The sequence below is a fragment of the Salmo salar genome, chromosome 27 (assembly GCF_965601325.2).
Source record: "Salmo salar chromosome 27, fSalSal1, whole genome shotgun sequence".
In the NCBI taxonomy this organism is placed as follows: Eukaryota; Metazoa; Chordata; class Actinopteri; order Salmoniformes; family Salmonidae; genus Salmo; species Salmo salar.
Window position 1 is genome coordinate 5,194,330 of NC_138317.1, and position 26,389 is coordinate 5,220,718.

At 41.5% G+C, this 26,389-nt stretch overlaps 1 protein-coding gene across 1 annotated transcript in view; it reads left to right on the forward strand.

Moving 5' to 3' along the window:
• Nucleotides 1–2,398: 2,398 nt before the first annotated feature.
• LOC106588221 (zinc finger protein ZFPM2) overlaps nt 2,399–26,389 on the forward strand; it is a 103,885-nt gene continuing 79,894 nt past the window's right edge. The window contains exon 1 of the mRNA XM_014176998.3: nt 2,399–2,653. Within this exon, the coding sequence (XP_014032473.2) occupies nt 2,614–2,653 (40 nt within the window). The 5' untranslated portion in view covers nt 2,399–2,613. The remainder of the gene's footprint in view (nt 2,654–26,389) is intronic.

Here is a 26,389-nt window from a genome sequence, read left to right on the forward strand (position 1 = left end):
CTGCCAAATGAGTTCCGTTATACTCACAGACACCATTCAAACAGTTTTAGAAACTTTGGAGTGTTTTCTATCCAAAGCTAATAATTATATGCATATTCTAGTTTCTGGGCAGGACTAATAATCAGATTAAATCGGGCACGTTTTTTATCCAGCTGTGAAAATACTGCCCCCTAGCCATAACAGGTTAATGAGTTTGTCTGATCGGCATCCCCCTTGATGAATAGAGGAGAATTGATGCAGCAGGTTAGGATAATTAACATAGCAGATTAGGAGACAGGTTGAGGTTAGAAAAAGAGTAAGGGTTATGGAAAAATCTCTCCCAACCTGCTACGAAAATCATTTCTGCTTGTAGCTGTATCAAAGTGGCATGAAAAGTGTGTGTCCTGAGCAGTGGCGATTGTAGCACATAAATCTTGGTGGGGCCAAAGAAAAGTGGGATGCATGCCAACAAAGCCATTACACAACACAACACTAACACATTAATTGCACTATAACGGTGACAAACGGTGCCCACAAACTGTTAGGGCCTACATAAAGCTGTCCCAACAGCAGTCCCACATCTTACCACTGCTATACCTGGCTATCAGCAGAGCCTTGTCTGGCAGCAAAACAGTTCATTTCGGCTTATTTACTGCCTTTTAAAAAAACATAGCTGATATGGCTGACTTGCTTCAACAAATGTGGTTTCTAATGACAATTGAGATGTACAAACTATGTCATAAGGGGACAACAAGCGGATCTGTAATTTTGATTAAGACATTAACGAGCAAGTGTTTAGCACTTTTGAAATGTACAGAATTCAGAACATGGGCCGTTCTTACAGTGTTCTCCCTGTACACCAAGTCAGAACTGTAGGATAAATAAAGGGGGCATATAAGCAGACAATGAAAGCTCTTACAATATTCAATGATTACAATTCTATAAAACAGGTTATAGGCTACATGTGCACCACCAAGTCAGAACAGTTGGCAAAAATAAGAGGGGTAAATAGACAAAATTATTAGGGTGAGGCACATGGGCTACTAACATCTTACTACACAACATACACTTAGTATTACTTTCTTAACTACAGTATACATATCTCCCTGGCATCATTTATGCAGCAGCATACAGTACATTTTTGGACTCACCTTGTTGTGCTTTGCTCACTTGAACACGAAGGTGGCGCGGCGGTCCTTCGTGGCCAAATTAAGTCATCAAAGTTTTGCATTCTCTGGATTTATGGTGCTTTCAAAACAACTGGGAACTCAGGAAAAAAAACAAGGTTGAATCATGACGTCGTCATTGATCTTCATGTCGTAGCTTGTGAAAGAGGCCAGATTTACAATTCTGAGTTGGATGACAGTTCAAAATGTATTTTCCCTGTCGGAGCTCGTTTATTCCCGACTTCCCAGCTGTCGTGAACTCACTGAAGTCAAGTTTTTGTAGTTCTGCGTTAACAATTGTTTTGAGTGCATGGCCAATGTTGAATGTTTATCATTTTAAACTTGGAAAAGAGCCCCTTAATCCCAGATTTGGGATCACACAGCCACTTTCACTGATTCCTTCCAAACCACGCATTGTTGAATTTACAATTTATAACTTGTTGTATAAATTTTATGGCTGATGAGCACCAATACGTTTCAATCTATGATTTCTATTTATTATTTATCTTCATATGACAAGGATTAAAAAGGATTTGCCAGTCGATTGTCGACTTGATTCATGATGGTGACTGCTAGCTAAGATTTTGAAAGTATGATGTTGACATGATCAGTCCAATCAAAGCTGTTGTACATATAACGTGATTTGACATCATTTTATCTGTGACCAATGACCTTGAGCCTTCTTGGATGGGCACTTCTAATGTAACTCTATGGCAGCACCCAAAGGGCTAGAATTTTCTAAGTCTACCCTTAGACTTGGCGGTATCATAGTGTCCAGATGAGTGACAGAACACTGAGCCAATCACGGTGCAACGCTCTGTATTTTCTGCTGGCTTGCCCCACCACCACAGAAAGCACTGAGCTAGGCTGAAACACCTGCATTTTGGAGCTGCCATACTCAAGAAAACAAAAAAGAGACCATGTTTGTATGCGGCTATAGTAGCTCAATTATATATATATTTTTTATTGTTTGCCAACTGATATGTGAGACATAATAATGCAAAAATAACATGCAAAACAGGCAAGCTCAAAAAAAACAGACAAGCCCGGCTTTATTAACTCAATGATATATATATATTATTATTTTCAGTTTTTTTGCTAATAATGTGGGGTTCAAAACAGGTGGGGCTCACCTGCCCTGAATGAAGGGGCCCCACTGGTCCTGAGAGTATTGCGCCTACAGCAATGGAACACCGGGAGGTGTTTTCTTTCCTCTGTCGACGTCTCGCTTCAGTTCACGCGCACATCAGAGAACTACAGCCCTCTCAAAGGACTAGGTACGAGCGCGAGAGAAGAGAGAAGCTAAATACACCACGGGTGCTTGAGTCGTTTTATGTCAGTTACATACATGTAGCCTACTGTTCAATACCTATATAGTGGTTGGCGTTTGGAGGAATCAAAAGGCATATTTGAGAAAATAATAGAAGGAATCAAGTGAGCAGCTCTCAGCTCTGAGCACTGAGCAGGCATGTCCCGAAGGAAGCAGAGCAATCCAAGGCAATTTAAATGTAAGTTTCTATTTCTCTATTTTTTGTGTTGCTTTATTAAAAAAAGATATTTAAACACATGCTGTATTATCTTCAACATATAGAATGTATTTCACAATAGAGAGTGAGAGTCATCATTACGATCAACTATTGATTCGTAAATATTTCAGCAGCCTAAGCATGTCCCGAAGGAAGCAAAGTAATCCAAGGCAATTTAAACATAAATTACTTTTTATCTGTCTTTTGTGTTGCTTTATTAAAACACAGAAAACACAGGCTACTGAAATATTTACGAATTAAAAGTTGATTGTAATAAGGTCTCTGGCTCTCTATTGTGAAATACAATCTACATGTTGAAAAAATACAGCATGTGTGGAAATATGCAAGCTATTTGGAAGAAATCATCATCATTATAGCAGTAGGCCTATATACTATATAATGAATGGTCACAATCATTTGTAAATACTTGTATACAAAATGTTCTGGAGTTTTGTGAAATGTGGTAATTTTTGCAACCGTTATTCTTGAGGTAGTGCAGCCTACTTTTTTGTTGTTGCTCTTTTCATACTATTTCTTAGAAGTGTATGATTTAATACAATGTATCCATGTGTTCCATCAGCCATGGGAAATCCTTAGATTAGGGCCTACTGAATTTATTTAAATTGACTGATTTCCTTATATGAACTGTAACTCAGTAAAATCTTGTTGCATTTATATTTTTGTTCAGTGTATTTTTAACTCTACTACAAGTAACTGCATTAAATATAATTTTTCTGTGTGCTTGTGGGAAGATTTGTATAGTAATTTATCATTGATTCGGGGTCATATCACCCAACACATTCTGATGACCTGTCCTAAACCTTTGGCCTCATACAAACCACTGCCCTCATATGGCATTTGTTTACACATTGTTTACATGTTTCTAAAAATATATCTATATATTTCATAATGGCTATGTCCGTGGCTGTTTATGATATATGTTATGTCATTGTTATGACAGTGTTATGCAACCCTTATTACCGAGGGTTCAAGTAAAGTGTTTAACTTGTATATAATGCAGTCTGTTCTGCTCACCTTATGTCATTGGACTGCCTTGGTGTTATCAGAGTAACAGCTAGTGTGTTTAAATCATTTAACTATTTCAACCCTTCTAACAAACATTAGGTCAACGTACATGACCTGTATGTACTTTAATACAGTGTGTACTGTACTACAGTGTGTACGTCTCACCCCCTATCATTGGGTTAAACGTCAAAGTAAAACCTCAAGTATGGTTGGGGGAATGTGGTGAGCCTGAGAGCCAGCCCATCAGCACAGACAGTTATAGCAGAGGACAAAAAGGTTGTTAAAGGGTGAGGAGGATTTTTCTGCTCCCCCTTCAATGGAACGCATTGCCCCTGCATGTTATCTGGCCATGCGATTCACAGTGAGCAGAGTATTTTAATATTTAGCTTATTCCATTCTCTGGGGTGCCCTCTGCAGAGCAGATAAAAAAGAGGAGGTCTGAAAGAGCTCCATTAATTTGCCCCGATGACTGAGGTGATAAGGGGAGATAATGGAGAAGATAAGCTGTAGAAGATATACCATCAGACACCCCATTATTACCATTAGAATTCCAGCCTGGCAGTCTGCAGTTTCCTGATAATCCCCCCCCCCCCACACCAGTGGATGATAAGACAAAAAATAGTCACTCTGTCCACACTCCCGAGGCCCTTTATTATTCCACCTCCAGGATATTCTGATAACATGGTGATATATATATTATGTCTTTTTTCCCCCGCCTCAACTTTTGTGCCCTTTTGATATTAGTATAATTATTTCTCTATTTTTACATCACACAGAGATATAACAAAGGCATTTCTTTCTGGAAATCTTTCACATTGGTTTTTCCACCTTCTTTCATCTCGCCTCCCCCCCCCCCCCAAAAAATAAAAAAAATACAGAGCTTTTATTGTAATAAAAGTTAGATCCCAAAACCAGATAGAGGAAAAGGAGGTGTTGTATGGGAAAACATATATCAATGGTATCAGCCAAATCTAACCAGCCCAAGCTGGTAGCAGCTGTTGTTCTTTGCCTTATCACCTCCAAGCCAATATGCCAAAAAATATTGTTCAGATTGGGCTGGCCAAAGTTATGACAGGGGGATTAAAATAATGTCCAGTGCTTTGCAGACTGGGCTAGGCTGGGTATGTGTGATATGTGGTCGTGCTTCGAAACCTCCACAGTGTCCACACACCAGCATGCCTCTTCTACACACAGCCTATCTGCTCCTTCAGAGGTAGTGTACTGTAAATATCCATGTTTCAAGGGGCACCTGACCTGACTCTTTCTGCTAGTGTGCACACTGTAATGCACGGCTCTCCAACCCTGTTCCTGGAGAGCTACCCTTCTGTAAGTTTTCATTTCAACCCCAGTTGTAGCCAATTTAATTTGAGGTATTATCAACAGTAAAATACTCTGAAAAGCATGTTTCTCCAATACTCTTAGCCACGTTATTCCCACACTGTACAACTTTAAGAAGTACCGTATTAATTATTTACATAAAATTGCCATATATGGCAATGCACTCTGGGTGATTTGAAGCGTAAACGGTAAATTATACCGTAAATTCCAAAGAAATCTTGGTTTAACAGTACATTACTGTAACTGTACAGCATTGTGGGATTGGCAACTTGCAACCTTTTCAAACAATTAGGATTGATAGGATTGAGAGACATGGTCTGAAGTGAACCAATCAAACAAGGTGTGTAAAACATTTACTGTATAGGATTTACCTAAATGAATTACACCAAACATTACACTGTAATAAAAACTGTGATTTATATGGTCCATTTTTACATTAATCAACTGTAAAATACTGTGAAGCATTATACTGCAACATACTGTAAATGATGGTGCATTGTCAAAACATTTTGTTGGCAGGGAAAGAATTGCTGTATTTCGAATGATACTGTAATTCCACCCCACAGAATACAGTACCATAATGTATCTTTGGAGTGCTAAAAACCTTTTGACCACTAATGGGTGCATGGTGTTGTTGTTTCAGGCTCATTAACGTATTTTGCGGTTTGCCTTGTAAGAGGCTATATTTGTTGCACCTGTGAGTGAAAAAGCTGTACCAATTTAATTCCTATGTGGTTATAGTGACCCACCTGTTTTGAGACCCACATTTCTTTGCCTGTTTTGCATGTTATTTTGGCATTAAAACATGTCATATATCAGTTTGCAAACAATGTAAAAATAATATATCATTGAGTTAATAAAGCTGCATCCAAACATGGTGTCACGGTTATCGTCGGTGAAGGAGGACCAAAATGCAGCAGGACTGTGTTTGTTCATTTTGAACATTTATTAACTTCCCGAAATGAACGTACAAAAATAACAAAACAAGCGAACGACCGATATACTGACAGTCTGGCAAGGCACAAGGCTAAACACAGAACAATCTCCCACAATTAAACAAACAAACACACCCAACTAATATAGGACTTCCAATCAAAGGCAACACCCCACAGCTGCCTTCAATTGGAAGTCCACCCCAATTAACCAAACATAGACATACAACTAACTAGATAAACATAGAAATACGTAAACAAAGATCATAACCCAAAAACCCGGAAATACTAAATCAAACACCCTTTTTCCAAAACACCACCCCGAACCACATAAAACAAATACCCTCTGCCACGTCCTGACCAAACTACAATACCAATTAACACTTATACTGGCCAGGACGTGACACATGGTCTCTTTTTTGTTTTCTTGAGTAAGGCAGATCACTTTCTTACTGACTTGGTCAATAAGAAAGTGATCAGATGAAGCAGATGCTAAACTACAGGACTGCTTTGCTAGCACAAACTGGATTATGTTCCGGGATTCTTCCGATGGCATTGAGGTACACCACGAGTCACTGGCTTCATCAATAAGTGCATTGATGATGTCATTCCCACAGTGACCGTACGTACATACCCCAACCAGAAGCCATGAATTACAGGCAACATCTGCACTGAGCTAAAGGCTAGAGCTGCCACTTCAAGGAGCGGGACTTTAAGCCGGAAGCTTATGAGAAATCCCTCTATGCCCTCTGACGTACCATCAAACAGGCAAAGCATCAATACAAGACTAAGCTTGAATCGTACTACACCTGCTCCGACGCTCGTCGGATGTGGCAAGGCTTGCAAACTATTATAGACTACAAAGGGAAGCACAGCCGAGAGCTGCCCAGTGACACAAGCCTACCAGACGAGCTAAATCATTTCTATGCTCGCTTCGAAGCAAGTAACACTGAAACATGCACGAGAGCATCAGCTGTTCCAGATGACTGTGTGATCACGCTCTCCGTAGCCGATGTGAGTAAGACCTCTAAACAGGTCAACATTCACAAGGCCGCGGGGCCAGACGGGTTGCCAGGATGTGTACTCATGCATTGACCAACTGGCAAGTGTCTTCACTGACATTTTCAACCTGTCCCTGACGGAGTCTGTAAATCCAACATGTTTCAAGCAGACCGCCATAGTCCCTGTGCCCAAGAAGGTAACATGCCTCAATGACTACCGACCCGTATTACGCATGTCTGTAGCCATGAAGTGCTTTGAAAAGCTGGTCATGGCTCACACCATTGTCCCATAAACCCTAGACCCACTCCAATTTGCATACCGCCACAACAGATATTCTTGTCGTGATGTGTGTTTTGTCCTATGTATATATTTTTTTATCCCAGCCCCCATCCCCACAGCAGGCCTTTTGTCTTTTCGTAGGCCGTCGTTGTAAATAGGAATTTGTTCTTAACTGACTTGCCTAGTTAAATAAAATAAAAAAATCCACAGATGATGCAATCTCTATTGCACTTAACACAACGTACACCTATGTGAGAATGCTATTCATTGACTACAGCTCATTGTTCATCACCATAGTGCCCTCAAAGCTCATCACTAAGCTACTTTACAGTAGGTGTACTGTAAAATGAAATACAGAATTTTGCTTGCCACTGAGTTGCCTGTAAATTACTGTCAAATTCATGGCAACCCCTTTACAGTGTGTAGTAGTTCCAGGTGATCAGAATTTGAATAAACAATATGAAATGTTCTAAATATTCTAAATTCCCCATATTAATTATAAAAGTCTGACTTTGTTGTTATTATATGCCGATTTGATAGTGTGGCTCTCAGTCAGTGAAGAATTATTAATTCCCAGATCAATGCGACATGAAGAGGGGTGACTGCATGCCAGCATCTCTCTCTCCATCCCCAGCATCTGTGCACTCTGCTAATTAGGTACACAGTGTTGTGGTCCATTGGACTACAAAGAGGCAGCAGGTAGCCTAGCGGTTAAGAGCGTTCGGCCAGTATCCAAAAGTTTTCCGGTTTGAATTCCAGATCGTACTAGGTGAAAATCTGTCAATATGCCTTTGAGCAAGGCACTTAACCCTAATTGGCTAAGAGCGATTGACAAATGTCCAGTAGTTGGGACCTGACTAAGAGGAGTTCATGTTTCTTTCTCTCTCTCCCCCTCTACAATATTATAAAACAACACTGTGCATCCTTTCACGTTAATGATGGCTATCACTGCGACCAAGATGGCACAGGGATGAAAGGAGTGTTGTTAGGTGATCCTCTCTGTTAGCTAGCGGACCACTGAGCGGTCTGGCCAAGTCAGACCCTGTGGGAGGTTATGAAAGGTGTTGATGACTGCTTTCTTTGTTAAATGAGAGAGGTTGATAACTACTTCCTCGGATGAATGAAAGGTGTTGATTTGTTACAGTGTTTCCCTTTTGGGGTAGATTTACTGTGGTGTACATTTGGGGCTATTGTGTTGAGAGGCTGGTTAGAAAGTGTTGGAGTTGATGAGAGTGAATGAATGAATAGTACGGACTGTTTGGGAAACTTTTCATTGCGCCTCAATATGCAGAGAAAATGTGCATTAAAGAATAGAATCTGTCTTCAATTAACCACATTGGAAAAACTTTTAAAGTTTGTTTTGTGATGGAAGAATGAGGTACAAACTGGTGTGAACTGCTTATTCCAGAATTGACACAATCACAATCCATTGAAATTGGCCTTGTTCTTTTCTGATAGAATCAATGTAAAAAGCAAGACAAGCAAGATGTTTATTTGACAAATCTTTATCACCTATGTTCCAGTGATGTCCAGCAAGCCTGCGGCATCAGAATCCCTTTTATTTTCAGGTTAACCTTCAGTTATCTTGTAGGGATCAATGCTTGTGTTAGTCAACCACCATTATCAGTTACACGATCTCCCTTCTGTTTGTTGTTGTTGAATAACATCGATACCAATATCTAGTCTGCTCATGGTAGAACACGGAATGCAAGTTGTGAAGAAAAAAAAACATTGCAGGATTGAATTCTTTCATTGATTGGTTTTTCTGCACAGAGGGAGGTGGATTTTCCTCAAAGTATGGCAGGATAATCACAGTGTGTTTTAATGTATTGTAAATGTAAAGGATTTGATTCAGAGAAGAAGGAAGTTGATTTTGTTCTGTAATTCGCTTAATTTAATTCCTTGTTGTAATTTGAATAATCAGTGAACTTCAGAAAGGATTTGACGAGAGAGAGAGAGAGAGAGAGCTAACCCTACTAGAGTCTGAAGTCAAATGTCTACTGTTTGCTGATGATCTGGTGCTTCTGTCCCCAACCAAGGAGGGCCTACAGCAACACCTAGATCTTCTGCACAGATTCTGTCAGACCTGGGCCCTGACAGTAAATCTCAGTAAGACAAAAATAATGGTGTTCCAAAGAAGGTCCAGTTGCCAGAACCACAAATACAAATTCCATCTAGACACCGTTGCCCCCCCCCCCCCCCCCCCCCAAAAAAAAGGTAACTTCCACAAAGCTGTGAACGTTCTGAGAGACAAGGCAAGAAGGGCCTTCTACGCCATCAAAAGGAACATAATATCTGGCAAAAAAATACTTGAATCATTTATAGAACCCATTGCCCTTTATGGATGTGATGTCTGGGATCCGCTCACTAACCAACAATTCACAAAATGGGACAAAAACACCAAATTAATACTCTGCATGCAGAATTCTGCAAGAATATCCCCAGAGTACAACGTAAAACAGCAAATAATGCAGGCAGAGCAGAATTAGGCCGATACCCACTAATGATCAAAATCCAGAAAAGAGCCATTAAATTCTACACCCACCTAAAAGGAAGCGATTCCCAAACCTTCGATAACAAAGCCATCACCTACAGAGAGATGAACCTAAGCAAATTGGTCCTGGGGCTCTGTTCACAAACAGACCCCAGAGATCCCCAGGACAGCAACTCAATTAGACCCAACCAAATCATGAGAAAACAAAAAGATAATTACTTGACACTTTGGAAAGAATTAGCAAACGAGAATGATATTTGGCCCTAAACAGAGAGTACACAGTGGCAGAATACCTGACCAGTATGACTGACCCAAAATGAAGGAAAGCTTTGACTATGTACAGACTCAGTGAGCAGAGCCTTGCTATTGAGAGGCCGCTGTCGGCAGACCTGGCTCTCAAGAGAAGACAGGCTATGTGCACACTGCCCACAAAATGAGGTGGAAACTGAGCTGCACTTCCTAACCTCCTGCCAAATGTACGACCATATTAGAGATACAAATTTCCCTCAGATTACACAGACCCACAAAGATTTCAAAAAAACAAAATCCAATTTTGATAAACTCCCATATTTATTGGGTGAAATACCCCAGTGTGCCATCACAGCAGCAAGATTTGTGATTTGTAACCAAACCCCATTGTAAATACAACCCATATTTATGTTTATTTATTTTCCATTTTTCCCTATTTGCACATCGTTACAACACTGTATATAGCCATAATATAACATCTGAAGTGTTTATTCCTTTCAAACTTGTGTGACTGTAATGTTCACTGTTAATTTTATATTGTTTATTTCACTTTTGTTTATTATCTATTTAACTTGCTTTGGCAATGTAAACATCTGTGACCCTTTGAATTGAAATTGAATTGTGTGAGAGTGAGAGTGAGAGTGAGAGAGAGCGACTGGGTCTGAAGGAGAGAGTGAATGTGAAAAATTGGAAGGAAAGACAGACAGGTCCGATAAACACAGATTGGTTGATGTGAGGCAGCCAGGCCAGCCACCAAGGAATCAACAGTTTGACTGTTGCAACTAGATCAAGATCTCTTCAAACAGGGGAACAGTAAGCAAGTCAAGGACAAACCCAGGTCAACAGCCCTTCCATCTCCTTTCCTTTCTGAGTGTTAACACTACCAGTGTCCCTCTATTGTGCAGTTTAGGCTTTATTTTGTTGACACTAAGACACTAAATACAAGAGGTAACACTTAAGGAAGTATTGGTGCGATGCTCCTCTCTCCCGGTTAAAAAGGGGGGTGAAAAGACATTCATTATTCTGGGGGATATGAGCCTTTGGTGGTTAAGGGCTGTGCAATCAGTCCTCCTAATCTCATTTAAAGATGGGAATAAACAATCGGTTTTCATGGTGAGGAAGAAAGCCCAGAGAGGCACCTGGGTAGGATTATGGTAATGTGGGAATGAAACAAGCGTCTTTAATACACTGCACTAATAACTCGTTATGCATGCGAGAAGAAGATGGTTCCAACAAAAATGGGGTAAGACGAATCTCAATCACATTGTTTCTTAGAACCGAAAACTAAAATTCGCATGCTGATTTTTCAACATTAATCTGGGACTATTTGTTACAGATGGTAAATGTTCAGAGAACAAGTCAGAAAAAGGCCACATGTAATATTGCCTGTGTGTAGCTGGTGTAGAGTAGTCAGTCGCAGGACAGCAGATGTGAGTAATAAACGTAAATTACTCAAATATTCACAAATACAACGCAAATATGCGAGCCCACAATAACGGACCGTATTACAAACAAACAATCACTCACAAACAAACATGGGGGAACAGAGGGTTAAATAATGAACAAGTAATTGGGGGAATGAAACCAGGTGTGTAAGACAAGGACAAAACAAATGGAAAATGAAAAGTGGATCGGCGATGGCTAGAAGGCCGGTGATGTCGACCACCGAACGTCGCCCGAACAAGGAGAGGGACCGACTTCGGCGGAAGTCGTGACGCCACAAAAAATCTCAGGTTAGGATTTCTGAACTAGGATCAGGTCTTCCATGTCCATATGACCTTATTCATTATGATCTAAAAGGCTAAACTGATGCAATGGTGAGGGAGACATTTTTATCTTCCCTCAAGTCCTGAAAGTAAACAACAGTTAATTTAGGTCTCAAGTTGTGCTTTCTCTTTCGCACTCTCTCTCTCTCGATTCCTGGCCCACTCAAAACAGCCCTGAGGTGATAGCAGCACAGACCTTGCCCATGCACTGCAGGATCCTGAACTGGGACCAGCTGAGAGGGAGGGGGGGATGATAGGGAGAAATAGGGAGAGAGAGTTAGAGTGAGAAAGAGTGGGTGATATAGAGGCCAGAGATAGAGAGAGCCGTTAGTCACGGCACTGAGGAGATTGGGCACACAATGCAGCATGGCACCGCACAGCGTAACGCGGTGGATCGGATTCCCTTGTCCCCAGCCAAGGTGCCACAGCTGCTTGTTTGATTTGTGGCAGCCGGGCAGGAGGGGCATGTGGAGAGTGTTATGCTCTCTCTCTCTCTATCTCTCTCTGAAATAAAAATTCTGATCGTTTTATTGGCATGAAATACAATTTGTAGATATTGCCAAAGCAGTATAGTGGTATAGCATTTCAGTAAATACAGTACAATGCAATGAGGATAATGAAATCCAGTTAATTTCAGTAGTAATAATAATAACAGTACATATAATCATGTATACAGGTACAACACTACTGCTGTTGTATTGTGGAATCTTCAGTTGATACATTTTATTAAATAAAAATAAGATTATAAAAAATATATATATATATTGGCTAATAAAGAAACAACAAAATATACATGGAGGATGGTCACACAATTACTTGTAAGTTATATACAATGTAAATACTTCAAGTAATTAATGGCCATGGGATGTCCCTAAGGCTATGGCAATCATATACGTACATACTGTATCTGGCAGTAATATTTTACGTTTCTCCCTCATCCAGAATAATTCCCAGCTTTATGTCATTAGTAAATGCACAGAAGTTGGGAATTGATTGAGATATTTTCATGAAAAATATGATCTTATTTGGGAGTATTTCTCACAGTAGAGGAAGAAGTGCATCTCTGTCTCTACCTTCCCTGTCGTGCGGTGACCACATAGACGCTCCTCTTTGGATAGCCATGTCTTTTTGTGTCTCCCTTTTTCGATAGCCAATTAGTGATCGCTGAGCCTGTATTTGGTCAGGATCTGTCTATGTTTTGTATCTCTGATAGCTCTGCAGCTGAGGAGTACTGTGTTTAAGCATTTTATTCCTGATTCTGTCAGGGCCACATGCCTTTCCAGGTTTAAGGCTTTGTATTTTCTTTGAAAGTTCAGCCTGTGTAATTTGGTAGTCAATTGGGTTCTGGTTGTTTTTAATTGTGTGTTCTAAGGAGCTGAGTTTTTCTGGCATATTTTGGGGATTTAAAGTAAGGTCTTCTGATGGTATTATTTCATAGAGATTTTCAAAAAAAAATTATCCAAATGTTACCATTTTGAATGGCTAGGTCATTCCTTTGTTTTCCATTTAAACCATTCCATTTCTCCCAGAACTGGTTTCTCCCAGAATACGCTTCAATCTCTTTCAGACTATTTTCAATATTCTTCCATTTCTTCCATATTAGATTTTGTTTGTATTCTTTCAATGTCTCACAATATTGTTGCCGGACGTCTCTATCCTGTAGTTGGTGATGTTTTCTACTTGATAAAGCTCTAAAACATTTTCTTATGAGATTACGTTCAGCATCAAACAATTTCCCTTTTTGAGGTTTCCAATTTTACTTTTCTTTTCTCCTTTTGCATAAATTTGCTTTTGTGGCTACTTTATGATATATCTCATTTAATTTATTCACAGTGAAATTTATGTCAGGGAGGTTTGGCCTGAATGTACTTGAAAGGAAATCAGTGATACAGGTTGTAATTTCTGGGCAGTGCAATGCTGTGTTTAAGTATGTTGCGATGTCAGGGGCCCGTCTGTATATTTTATTTCGATTAATCAGTGTACAGGGCTCTGTTTGTGTGGTCTTTAGGTGAAGTCTTTAAAAAAAATACATGAATCTGGCAGTGGTCAGATAATGGTGTCTGTGGTCTGACAGTGAATGCAGTAATGGAGGAGGGGTTCAAGTCTGAGATTGCATAGTAAACAACATTGGTTACAAGAGCTGAGCAGTAGGTGAACCTTCCCAAAGAAGAGATGCACTCTCCTTTCCATTTTAGTTTACTACCTGGTCAGGGCTATTTCTATTACTAGTGGGGTATACGGAGGGATGTCCAAATGTACTGTATGTCTATTACCCTCAGGCTTCGCGGTTCAGAACCTGTTCTAGCATCAAAATCACCACATAAAATTACATTCCCCTCATCTTGAAACTGTTTGGTCTCTCTTTGGAGATTGTCATAAAACTGATCATCATAGTAAGATGAATCTGAGGGAGAAGCATAAACCACACCTATGTATAAATCATTGTCACTAAGGATTGTGCCCTTTGCTGAGTTTAACCAAATGTGGGTGTTACCCTTTTATTTTTCTCAGTGAAGGGTCCCGTTTATATCATATGATCAATCCTCCCGATTCCTTGCCTGTTTTATGTTTTTATGTTTTAATGATTGAAGTAGAATTTCCCTATAGCCCGAAGGACTTTTAGGGTTTGTGGTCTTAACACCTAAGTTAGAGGAGTACAAGCCCTGGATATTCCAATAACTAAAACCAAACAAAAATATAAATGCAACATGCAACAATCTGAGTTACGGTTCATATAAGGAAATCAGTCAATTGGAATTAATTCATTAGGTTCAAATCTATGGATTTCACATGACTGGGAATGCAGATATGTATCTGTTGGTCACAGATTCTTTAAAAAAAAGGTAGCGGTGTGACCACCATTTGCCTCATGTGGCACAACACATCTCCTTCGCAAAGAGTCGATCAGGCTGTTGATTGTGGCCTGTGTAATGTTGTCCCACACCCTTCAATGGCTGTGCGAAGTTGCTGGATATTGGCGGGCACTCAAAAAACGCTGTCGTACATGTTGACCCAGAGCATCCCAAACATGCTCAATGGGGTGACATGTCTGGTGAGTATGCAGGCCATGGAAGAACTGGGACATTTTCAGCTTCCAGGAATTGTGTACAGATCCTTGTAACATGGGGTTGTGCATTATCATGCAGAAACATGAGGTGATGGCGGCGGATGAATGGTACGACAATGGGCCTCAGGATCTCGTCACGGTATCTCTGTACATACAAATTGCAATCGATAAAATGCAATTGTTTTTATTGTCTGTAGCTTATGTCTGTCTATACCATAACCCCACCGCCTCCATGAGGCACTCTGTTCACAACGTTGACATGAGCAAACCGCTCGCCCACACAACACCATACATGCTGTCTGCCATCTGCCCGGTACAGTTAAAACCATGATTCATCCGTGAGGAGTACACTTCTCCAGCATGCCAGTGGCCATCAAAGGTGAGCATTTACCTTCTGAAAGCAGTTACGACGCCAAAGTGCAGTCAGGTCAAGACCCTGGTGAGGACGAGGAGCACGCAGATGAGCTTCCCTGAGACAGTTTTTCACCGTTTGTACAGAAATTCTTAAGTTGTACAAACCCACAGTTTCATCAGTTGTCCAGGTGGCTGGTCTTAGACAATACCACAGGTGAAGAAGCTGGATGTGGAGGTCCTGGGCTGGCGTAGTTACACGTGGTCTGCGGTTGTGATGCCGGTTGGACGAACTGCCAAATTCTCTAAAATGACAGTCTTATGGTAGAGAAATTAACATTTAGTTCTCCGGCAACAGCTCTGGTGGACATTCCTGCAGTCAGCATGCCAATTGCACGCTCCCTCAAAACTTGAGACATCTGTTCCTAATGAAGTGGCAATGGGCTGATTTGATTTGAAAATGCTTATTAGGTTTCACGCCTTAGTGTTATTATGAACACTGGTAAGATGTATGTCTATGGAGATGCTAACCTTCCTATTATGAACACAACAGTATCATTGACTTGAATTGAAAGTATACTCCAGCATCCACCAATGCTAGAATAAGCAAACATGTATATTTGAATGACAGTCTTGTACAGACTCATGCAAATAGCTTAAGCCATAGGTCCATAGCACTAAGGCCGAGGATGAGTTCAGGTTCAGGGACCGGATGTTGAGAAACACTTTAGACCACACTGACTTCTATTGAAGTCTCAGGTGCTGCTGCAGTGCTGTGTCCCTGGGCCAAGCAAGCTACGGTCACCAGGTTAGAAAACCAGGAGCCAGGAATCAGCCAGCATTGTGCGTATGTGTGTGTGTGTGTGTGTGTGTGTGTGTGTGTGTGTGTGTGTGTGTGTGTGTGTGTGTGTGTGTGTGTGTGTGTGTGTGTGTGTGCGTGGCATAGAGGCAGTGTAGTGGATGAGGCTCAGGAATGATTTCCACATTCAATTACCTCACCTCTAATTAGGGGACCTGTGGAGGGCCCCAGCTCTGTGATACAGGCCCCATACTGTACTGTGGAGCCAGCTGATAGTGTGCACTGGCGCTATCACCTTGCAAACACACTCCTATTACATCGCAGGTGGAAGACAAACCCAACCATGTAATTTACAGTCACTCAGATCATAACTGCATATTTTATTGCATATTTTATTTTGTAGGTTAGTGTGTGTGTGTTTGTGTCTCTATGTGTTGTGGTTTCTCTGGCTCTTCTGATTCAGTCAGTGTTTGTCGAAGTATGGTTTCTCCCTCACTCATTTTTGTATATTTGTATTGTTCGTATCACAGTCAGACTACCAGAGCTTATATAAAAAAAGAATTTAGTGAGCTTAATCAACAAGTGAATGCTTTGTAAACAACAGCTGTAGATTAACAGTGAAATTCTTACAGGCCCTTCCCAACAATGAAGACAGAAAAAAAGCAAAATAATAGAAAAACAATAAAAGAAGGAATAAATACACAATGAGTAAGGATAACCTGGCTATATACACGGTACCAGTCCCGATGTGCAGGGTACGAGGTAATTGAGGTAGATATGTACAGTACAGTGCATTCAGAAAGTATTCAGAGCCCTTCCCAATTTCAGCATTCTGTTACAGCCTTATTCTAAACTGGATAAATTCATTTCCTCATAAATCTACACACAATACCCCATTATGACAATGTGAAAACAGTTTTGTTTTTTATGTTTGCACATTTCTACAAAATTTAAACAGAAATACTTTATTTACATAAGTATTCAGACCCTTTGCTATGAGACTTGAAATTGAGCTCAGGTCCATCCTGTTTCTATTGATCATCCTTAAGATATTTCTACAACTTGATTGGAGAAACAAATTCTATAGATTTTTTCCCGGAGGGTTCTCTCATCTCCACAGAGAAACTCTAGGTCTTCTGTCAAAGTGACCATCGTGTTCTTGGTCACCTCCTTGACCAAGGCCCTTCTCCCCCAATTGCTCAGACTTAACCAGGTTTTCCTCCATGATTTTTGTTGCACCATTCTGTTTATTTTTATTCCACATCAGTTAACTGACGCTAGCAGTAGAATCCGATTTAAAAAAACAGATACTGTCACGTCTACTCCTGCTCCTCCACTCCGGTGTGCAACGTCGCCGGAATACTATCCATCGGTCCTGGGAATCATCATTGCTAACACCTGGCACTCATTGTTATGACTTACACCTGGACCTCATAACCTCCTCTTTTTAGGTCCCTTCCGTTTGTTCAACCCTCAGTTGCTATTGCACCTGCGTTCATGTTACCTCGCTTCTGTTACGCTGTCTTGTTTCATGTTTGTTGTTTTCATTAAACGTTTTACCTGTACCTGCTTCTCGACTCACGGCGTCATCGTTACAGATATAAATATAACTTATGGAACAGTGGGGACTGTGAAGAGACAGACACACGCATACACATGATAACACACACACTCTACACACACGTACACATGTACTCTGTCTGGTGTAAAGCAGACAGAACCAGGTTTTCCTCTATGATTATGTCTGTGCTTATCTCCATTCTGTTTCTTTTTTATCCTGAAACTCCTTAATGATTACAACAGCCATGGATACATGGAACTCTATTCCACATCAGTTAACTGATTATGTATTGTGTGTATATACGTATGTGCTAGTAGGGTAGTGGCATGAGGGCACACACTTAATGTGTTGTGAAAAGTGTTATGAAATGATATACACTGCTGAAAAAAATAAAGGGAACACTTAAACAACACAATGTAACTCCAAGTCAATCACATTTCTGTGAAATCAAACTGTCCACTTAGGAAGCAACACTGACTGACAATAAATTTCACATGCTGTTGTGCAAATGGAATAGACAACAGGTGGAAATTATAGGCAATTAGCAAGACACCCCCAATAAAGGAGTGGTTCTGCAGGTGGTAACCACAGACCACTTCTCAGTTCCTATGCTTCCTGGCTGATGTTTTGGTCACTTTTGAATGCTGGCGGTGCGTTCACTCTAGTGGTAGCATGAGACGGAGTCTACAACCCACACAAGTGGCTCAGGTAGTGCAGCTCATCCAGGATGGCACATCAATGCGAGCTGTGGCAAGAAGGTTTGCTGTGTCTGTCAGCGTAGTGTCCAGAGCATGGAGGCGCTACCAGGAGACAGGCCAGTACATCAGAAGACGTGGAGGAGGCCGTAGGAGGGCAACAACCCAGCATCAGGACCGCTACCTCCACCTTTGTGCAAGGAGGAGCAGGAGAAGCACTGCCAGAGGCCTGCAAAATGACCTCCAGCAGGCCACAAATGTGCATGTGTCTGCTCAAACGGTCAGAAACAGACTCCATGAGGGTGGTATGAGGGCCCGACGTCCACAGGTGGGGGTTGTGCTTACAGCCCAACACCGTGCAGGACGTTTGGCATTTGCCAGAGAACACCAAGATTGGCAAATTCGCCACTGGGGCCCTGTGCTCTTCACAGATGAAAGGAGGTTCACACTGAGCACGTGACAGACGTGACAGAGTCTGGAGATGCCATGGAGAACGTTCTGCTGCCTGCAACATCCTCCAGCATGACTGGTTTGGCGGTGGGTCAGTCATGGTGTGGGGTGGCATTTCTTTGGGGGGCCGCACAGCCCTCCATGAGCTCGCCAGAGGTAGCCTGACTGCCATTAGGTACCGAGATGAGATCCTCAGACCCCTTGTGAGACCATATGCTGGTGCGGTTGGCCCTGGGTTCCTCCTAATGCAAGACAATGCTAGACCTCATGTGGCTGGAGTGTGTCAGCAGTTCCTGCAAGAGGAAGGCATTGATGCTATGGACTGGCCCGCCCATTCCCCAGACCTGAATCCAATTGAGCACATCTGGGACATCATGTCTCGCTCCATCCACCAACGCCACGTTGCACCACAGACTGTCCAGGAGTTGGCGGATGCTTTAGTCCAGGTCTGGGAGGAGATCCCTCAGGAGACCATCCGCCACCTCATCAGGAGCATGCCCAGGCGTTGTAGGGAGGTCATACAGGCACGTGGAGGCCACACACACTACTGAGCCCCATTTTGACTTGTTTTAAGGACATTACATCAAAGTTGGATCAGCCTGTAGTGTGGTTTTCCACTTTAATTTTGAGTGTGACTCCAAATCCAGGTTGATAAATTGGATTTCCATTGATTATTTTTGTGTGATTTTGTTGTCAGCACATTCAACTATGTAAAGAAAAAAGTATTTAATAAGATTTTTTCTTTCATTCAGATCTAGGATGTGTTGTTTAAGTGTTCCCTTTATTTTTTTGAGCAGTATATATGTAACTGCCTTAATGTTGCTGGACCCCAGGAAGAGTTGCTGCTCCCTTGGCAGCAACTAATGGGGATCCTTCATACATACAAGCAGACCAATAACATGATGCAGCCACTACTATGGTTGAAAATATGGAGACTGGTACTCAGTAATATGTTTGGGTCAAATCCAATACAACACAACACTTTGTATTCAGGACAAACAGTGAATTGCTTTGCCACATTTTTTGCAGTATTACTTTAGTGCCTTGTTGCAAACAGGATGCATATTTTGGAATATTGTTATTCTGTACAGTCTTCCTTATCACTCTGTCAATTGCGTTAGTATTGTGGAGTAACTACAATGTTGTTGATCCATCCTCCAGTTTTCTCTTATCACAGCCATTAAACTATGTAACAGTTTTAAAGTAACTATTGGCCTCATGGTGAAACCCCTGAGCGGTTTCCTCCCTCTCTGGCAACTGAGTTAGTAAGCACACCTGTGTCTTTAGTTACTGGGTGTATTGATACACCATCCAAAGTGTCATTAATAACTTCACCAAGCTCAAAGGGATATTCACAGTCTGTTTTTTTTACCCATCTATTAATAGGTGACCTTCTTTGTGAGACGCTGGAAAACCTCCCTGGTCTTTGTGGTTGAATCTGTTTGTGAAATTCATTGCTTGACTGAGGGACCTTACAGATCAATGTATGTGTTGGGTACAGAGATGAGGTAGTCATTCAAATCAGGTTAAACACTTATTGCACACAGAGTCCATGCAATTTATGTGACTTGTGAAGCACATTTTTACTCCTGCACTTATTTAGGCTTGCCATAACAAAGGGATTGAATACTTATTGACTCAACACATTTCAGCTTTTCATTTTGAATTAATTTGTAAAAATGTTAAGCAATTCCATGTTGACATTATGGGGTACTGTGTATAGGCCAGTGACAATAAAAACTAAATGTAATCCTTTTTAAATTCAGTCTGTAACACAACAAAATGTGGAAAAATCAAGGGGTGTGAATACTTTCTGAAGGCACTGTAGGTAGGGATAAAGTGACTAGGCAATATGATAGATAAACAGTAGCAGCAGTGTGTAATGAGTCAAAACAGTTAGTGCAAAAAGGGTCTATTTGTATTTTGTATTTGTATTTATTATGTATCCCCATTAGCTGCTGACAAGGCAGCAGCTACTCTTCCTGGGGTCCAACAAAATTAAGGCAGTTATACAATTTTAAAAACATTACAATACATTCACAGATTTCACAACACACTGCAATACAGAGAGTTCGTGTAGATATTGATTTGCTATTTAACTAAGTATTTAGCAGTCTTATGGCTTGAAGTTGTTCAGGGTCCTATTGGTTCCAGACTTGGTGCATCGGTACCGCTTGCCATGCGGTAGCCGAGATAACAGTCTGACCTGGGAGGCTGGAGTCTTTGAACATTTTTACGGCCTTCCTCTGACACCACCTGATATAGAGGTCCAGGATGGCAGGGAGCTCGGCCCCAGTGATGTACTCGGCCATACGCACTACCCTCTGTAGCACCTTGTGGTCCGATGCCAAGCATTTGCCATACCAAGCGGTGATGCAGCCAGTCAAGATGCTCTCAATGGTGCTCTCACGCTGTGTGTAAGAATAAGAGAGAGTAAAGTCTGTTTACATTGTCAGTTTTAAGGGACTCAAATCAAACAGCCAAAAAGCACATTGAATCGGATATTTCAAGCCACATTTCAAACCACCTTCGTATGTAGTTTGAAGTCAGATACAAATCTGATTCCTGATTCCTGGCCATGCGACTTGTGTATGAATGGTCAAATCTGATTCCTGATTCCTGGCCATGCGACTTGTGTATGAATGGTCAAATCTGATTCCTGACTCCTGGCCATGCGACTTGTGTATGAATGGTCAACTCTGATTCCTGATTCCTGGCCATGCGACTTGTGTATGAATGGTCAAATCTGATTCCTGATTCCTGGCCATGCGACTTGTGTATGAATGGTCAAATCTGATTCCTGACTCCTGGCCATGCGACTTGTGTATGAATGGTCAAATCTGATTCCTTATTCCTGGCCATGCGACTTGTGTATGAATGGTCAAATCTGATTCCTGATTCCTGGCCATGCGACTTGTGTATGAATGGTCAAATCTGATTCCTGATTCCTGGCCATGCGACTTGTGTATGAATGGTCAAATCTAATTTATTTGCCTTCAAGTGGTTTTTAAGACTGTTGCTTTTTGACAGTTTGACAAGAACATGTGGTAGCTAACTAGCTTGTTAATTGTTTAAATACAAATGAGTGAATGTGCTAGAAAGCTAAACAGCTACCTAGCTACTGTATATACTGTATTTGACTGCAGTGGCTAGCCAGAAAGGACTCGTTTTGAAAGTTGGATCATCTTATCCATTCAGGCTTTAAAAGTGTTCTTACACTATGATTTTGAACATTCAAAGCAACTGGGAAATGTCAATGGCAGGCATTGTTGTCACCTTAGCTTGCTGCATAACTTCTGAGTGATAGGAAGCACGAGCACCACCACCAATCAGCCTACACCACTGTGCACACACCCATCGTTACTTTGACAACTAGCTTAGCCATGTCAGAAAATGACTTCTGTCTGTACACACACAAAAGGCCTTACTGTTCAAAACTGATTTGAGCATTAAGGCCTGCAGTGTGAACAAGGCTTAAGAGCACACACATGCATGTGTACATGCATGCACAAACATATTCACACGCAAGCATGCATGCACACACACTCACACACATGTGTGCGTGCACACACAGACACACATACACACGTTATATTCTTCTATCCTTGTGGGGACCTAAAATGTATTTCCATTCAAAATCCTTTTTTCCCTAACCCCTAACACTAACTTAACCCTTACCCTAATCCGTAACCCTAACCATAAACCTAACCACTAACCTCTTACATGATGCTAATTTAACCCTAACCCCTAACCTTAAAATAGCCTTTGCCCTTATGGGGATGTGGGAAATGTCCACACGAGGGATACTTTTCCTTGTGTTACTATCCTTGTGGCGACTTTTGGGGATTGAAGGTCCCCACAAGGATATTTGTATTTATTTATTAAGGATCCCCATCCTGGGGTCCAGCAACATTAACAGTTATATTTAGTTAAAAATGTTACATGACATTACATTTCATAGCACTTTACACAATACATTTAGTGTGTTCCCTCAGGCCACTACTCCACAATCACATACAGTATTTACAATAAAACATCCATGTGTACGTGTGCAGAGTTCGTGTCTTATCATGTGTATGTGTGTCTGTGCCTGTGTGTGTCTCTTCACAGTCCCCGCTGTTCCATAAGGTGTATTTTTATCTGATTTTTAAATCTGATTCTACTCTTTGGAATAGATGTCCTTGTAATCATGGCTCTATGTCATGGCTCTACACGACTGAAAAGTAGTCCAGGTGCGACAAAACTAGAAGAACACACCCACCCACACGCACGCACACACACACACACACACACACACACACACACACACACACACACACACACACACACACACACACACACACAAACAATACGTTTGTGGTGCAAAACCAATATTCTTTTTTACACCTCATGTATCCTCAGTCAGACTCCAAGAACATAAATTCTAATGTAAATATGCAAAGTTTCAAATGACTTGAAAAAATGTCATACAGTATTTCAAAGGTGAAATGTCCTGAACTAATTCATTCAGGCAGGTAGGTAGCCGTGATTCCTTCACCACCCCTGATTAAAGCAAAAACAGGAATATACAAATTTCAAAGAATTTGCGTAGCTCGGAGCAATAATGAATCATTGGGATTTAAAGCAGTACAATTGTGTGGAGGGGAGGAAAATTAATCAAATAGGGGGAAAAATGAACTTCCCAAAGGCATCCAGGAGTAAATGAAAAAAAATCAACATTGTACTGGCAGATAAAAAAGTGTGTTATGTTCTGACTACCTTCAGTGGCTTGCTTTTGCTTTTGTGAATAGCCCTGCAGTGCAACCTTAGGCTTTTTGGATCAGTTCCTGTTTTGCTCACTGTGGAATAACCACTTTGTTGTGTAGAATATGCTTTTATTCAGAATTTAAAAGCAGAGTGAAGTAGAACCCATTGATTGTATCAATCTATTTCTCTCTTGATAAAAATGTTTTCTATTATTCTAGTCTAATCTCTGCCTGAGAAGAGGGAAGACCTTTGTGAAGGCAGCTGTATTGATCATTGATGTGGACATCTTATTTTGGGAATGCTTGAACTGACTGTCATCTCTCTCTCTCTCACTCCCTCAATTCAATTTAAGGGGCTTTAATGGCATGGGAAACATATGTTTACGTTGCCAAAGTATGTGAAATAGATAAACAAAAGTGTAATAAACAATAAACAAATGAACAGTGAACATTACACTCACAAAAGTTCCAAAAGAATAAAGACATTTCAAATGTCATATTATGTGCAAATAGTTAAAGCACAAAAGGAAAAATAAATAAACAAATATGGGTTGTATTTACAATGGTGTTTGCTCTTCACTGGTTGTCCTTTTCTTGTGGCAACAAGTCACAAATCTTGCTGCTGTGATGACACAACAATAGATATGGGAGTTAATCAAAATTGTGTTTTTCAAATTCTTTGTGGGTCTGTGTAATCTGAGGGAAATATCTGTATTTAATATGGTCATACATTTGGCAGGAGGTTTGGAAGTGCAGCTCAGTTTCCACCTCATTTTGTGGGCAGTGTGCACAAAGCCTGTCTTCTCTTGAGAGCCAGGTCTGCCGACGGCGGCTTTTTTCAATAAAAAGGCTATGCTCACTGAGTCTGTACATAGTCAAAGCTTTCCTTAAGTTTGGGTCAGTCACAGTGGTCAGGTATTCTGCCACTGTGTACTCTCTGTTTAGGGCCAAATATCATTCTCGTTTGCTGTTTTTTTGTTAATTCTTTCCAATGTGTCAAGTAATTATATCTTTGTTTTCTCATGATTTGGTTAGGTCTAATTGAGTTGCTATCCTGGTGCTCTGTGGGGTCTGTTTGTGTTTGTGAACAGAGCTCCAGGACCAGCTTGCTTAGGGGACTCTTCTCCAGGCTAATCTCTCTGTAGGTGATGGCTTTGTTATGGAAGGTTTGGGAATCGCTTCCTTTTAGGTGGTTGTAGAATTTAATGGCTCTTTTCTGGATTTTGATCATTAGTGGGTATCAGCCTAATTTTGCTCTGCATGCATTATTTGTGTCACATTGGTATAAAGGGATCGGGAGACAGGTGCAGGAATGCGTAATATATTTTTTTTATTTCACCCAAATTACAGCGTGCCATGTACAAACACGGGGACAAACACGTATACAAAACACAGGGTTGAAACCCAAAAAAAGAGCGAGGAATACCTTGAATAAATACACCGGGGTAAGACCCGTACTCATCTGCGCAATATAAGCGGCACGAAAGCCAAAAGACAGCACAGGTACTCACACGACCAACGGACATTGGAACAATAATCGACAGCCTAATGGAAACCAAAGGGCACATTTAAACAATTAGTGTGCGTAATGACACAGTTCCGGAGGGATCCGTGACAATTTAGTGTTTTACGTTGTACACTGAGGATATTTTTGCAGAATTCTGCATGCAGAGTCTCAATTGGCTGAGCCGTTTTGTGAATTATTGGTTGGTGAGCGGACCCCAGACCTCACAACCATAAAGGGCAATGGGTCCTATAACTGATTCAAGTATTTTTGACCAGATCCTAATTGGTATGTTGAATTTTCTCACTCTCTCGATCTCTCCCTATTTTGTTCTCTCTCCCCCCCTTTATGGAAGTTGGTGTGGAAGGGGGCCAGAAGTTTTGTGAATTAGAGGAGAAAGAGGCGCTGTCTTATGAAGACTCTATGGATGAGAACTGTCACGCCCTGACCTTAGAGAGCCGTTTTATGTCTCTATTTGGTTAGGTCAGGGTGATACATTATGAATATGGTATTCAGGTGAGGTTATCTATGAGATTATCGGTTTACTGTTGTGCGCATGGGCATTCCATGTTGTCTATTTCTTTGTTTTTGGCCGAGTATGGTTCCTAATCAGAGGCAGCTGTCTATCGTTGTCTCTGATTGGGAATCATACTTAAGCAGCCTTTTCCCACCTGTGTTTTGTGGTTAGTTGTTTTCTGTTTCGTATCTGTACCTGACAGAACTGTACGCTTTCGTGCCATTTTCTTGTTATTTTTGTTTGTGGTTTTTTTGGTGAAAATAAAACATCATGAATTCTTTCCACGCTGCGCTTTGGTCTCATTCCGACAACAGCCATTACAAAACTAACCACCACCAAAGGACGAAGCAGCGGGGTCAGGACGAATGGACCTGGGAGGAAATCCTAGACGGGAAAGGACCCTGGAGGCAGGCCGGGGAGTATCGCCGTCCGAAGGAGGCGATAGAAGCAGCGAGAGCAGAACAGTGACGTTACGAGGAATTAGCACGGCAACAACGGAAGCCCGAGAGGCAGCTCCCCAAAACATTGGGGGGGGGGGGGGGGCACACGGGGAGATTGGTGGAGTCAGGGTTGAGACCTGAGCCAACTCCCAGTGCTTACCGTGGGAAGCGTGTGAACAGTCAGGCACCGTGTTATGTGGTGATGCGCACCGTATCTCCGGTGTGCATTCAAAGCCCGGTGCGCTTGTTGCCTGCGCCCCGCATTTGCCGGGCTAAAGTGAGCATTCAGCCAGGACGGATTGTGCTGGCTCAGCGCTCCTGGTCTCCGGTGCGTCTCCTCGGTCCAGGATATCCTGCGCCAGCTCTACGTACTGTCGCCAGTGCGCCTTCACAGCCCAGTTTGTCCTGTGCCAGCGCCCCGCACTTGCCGGGCTAAAATGAGCATCCATCCAGGACGGGTTGTGCCAGTCCTACGCTCCAGACCTCCAGTGCGCCTCCAGGGC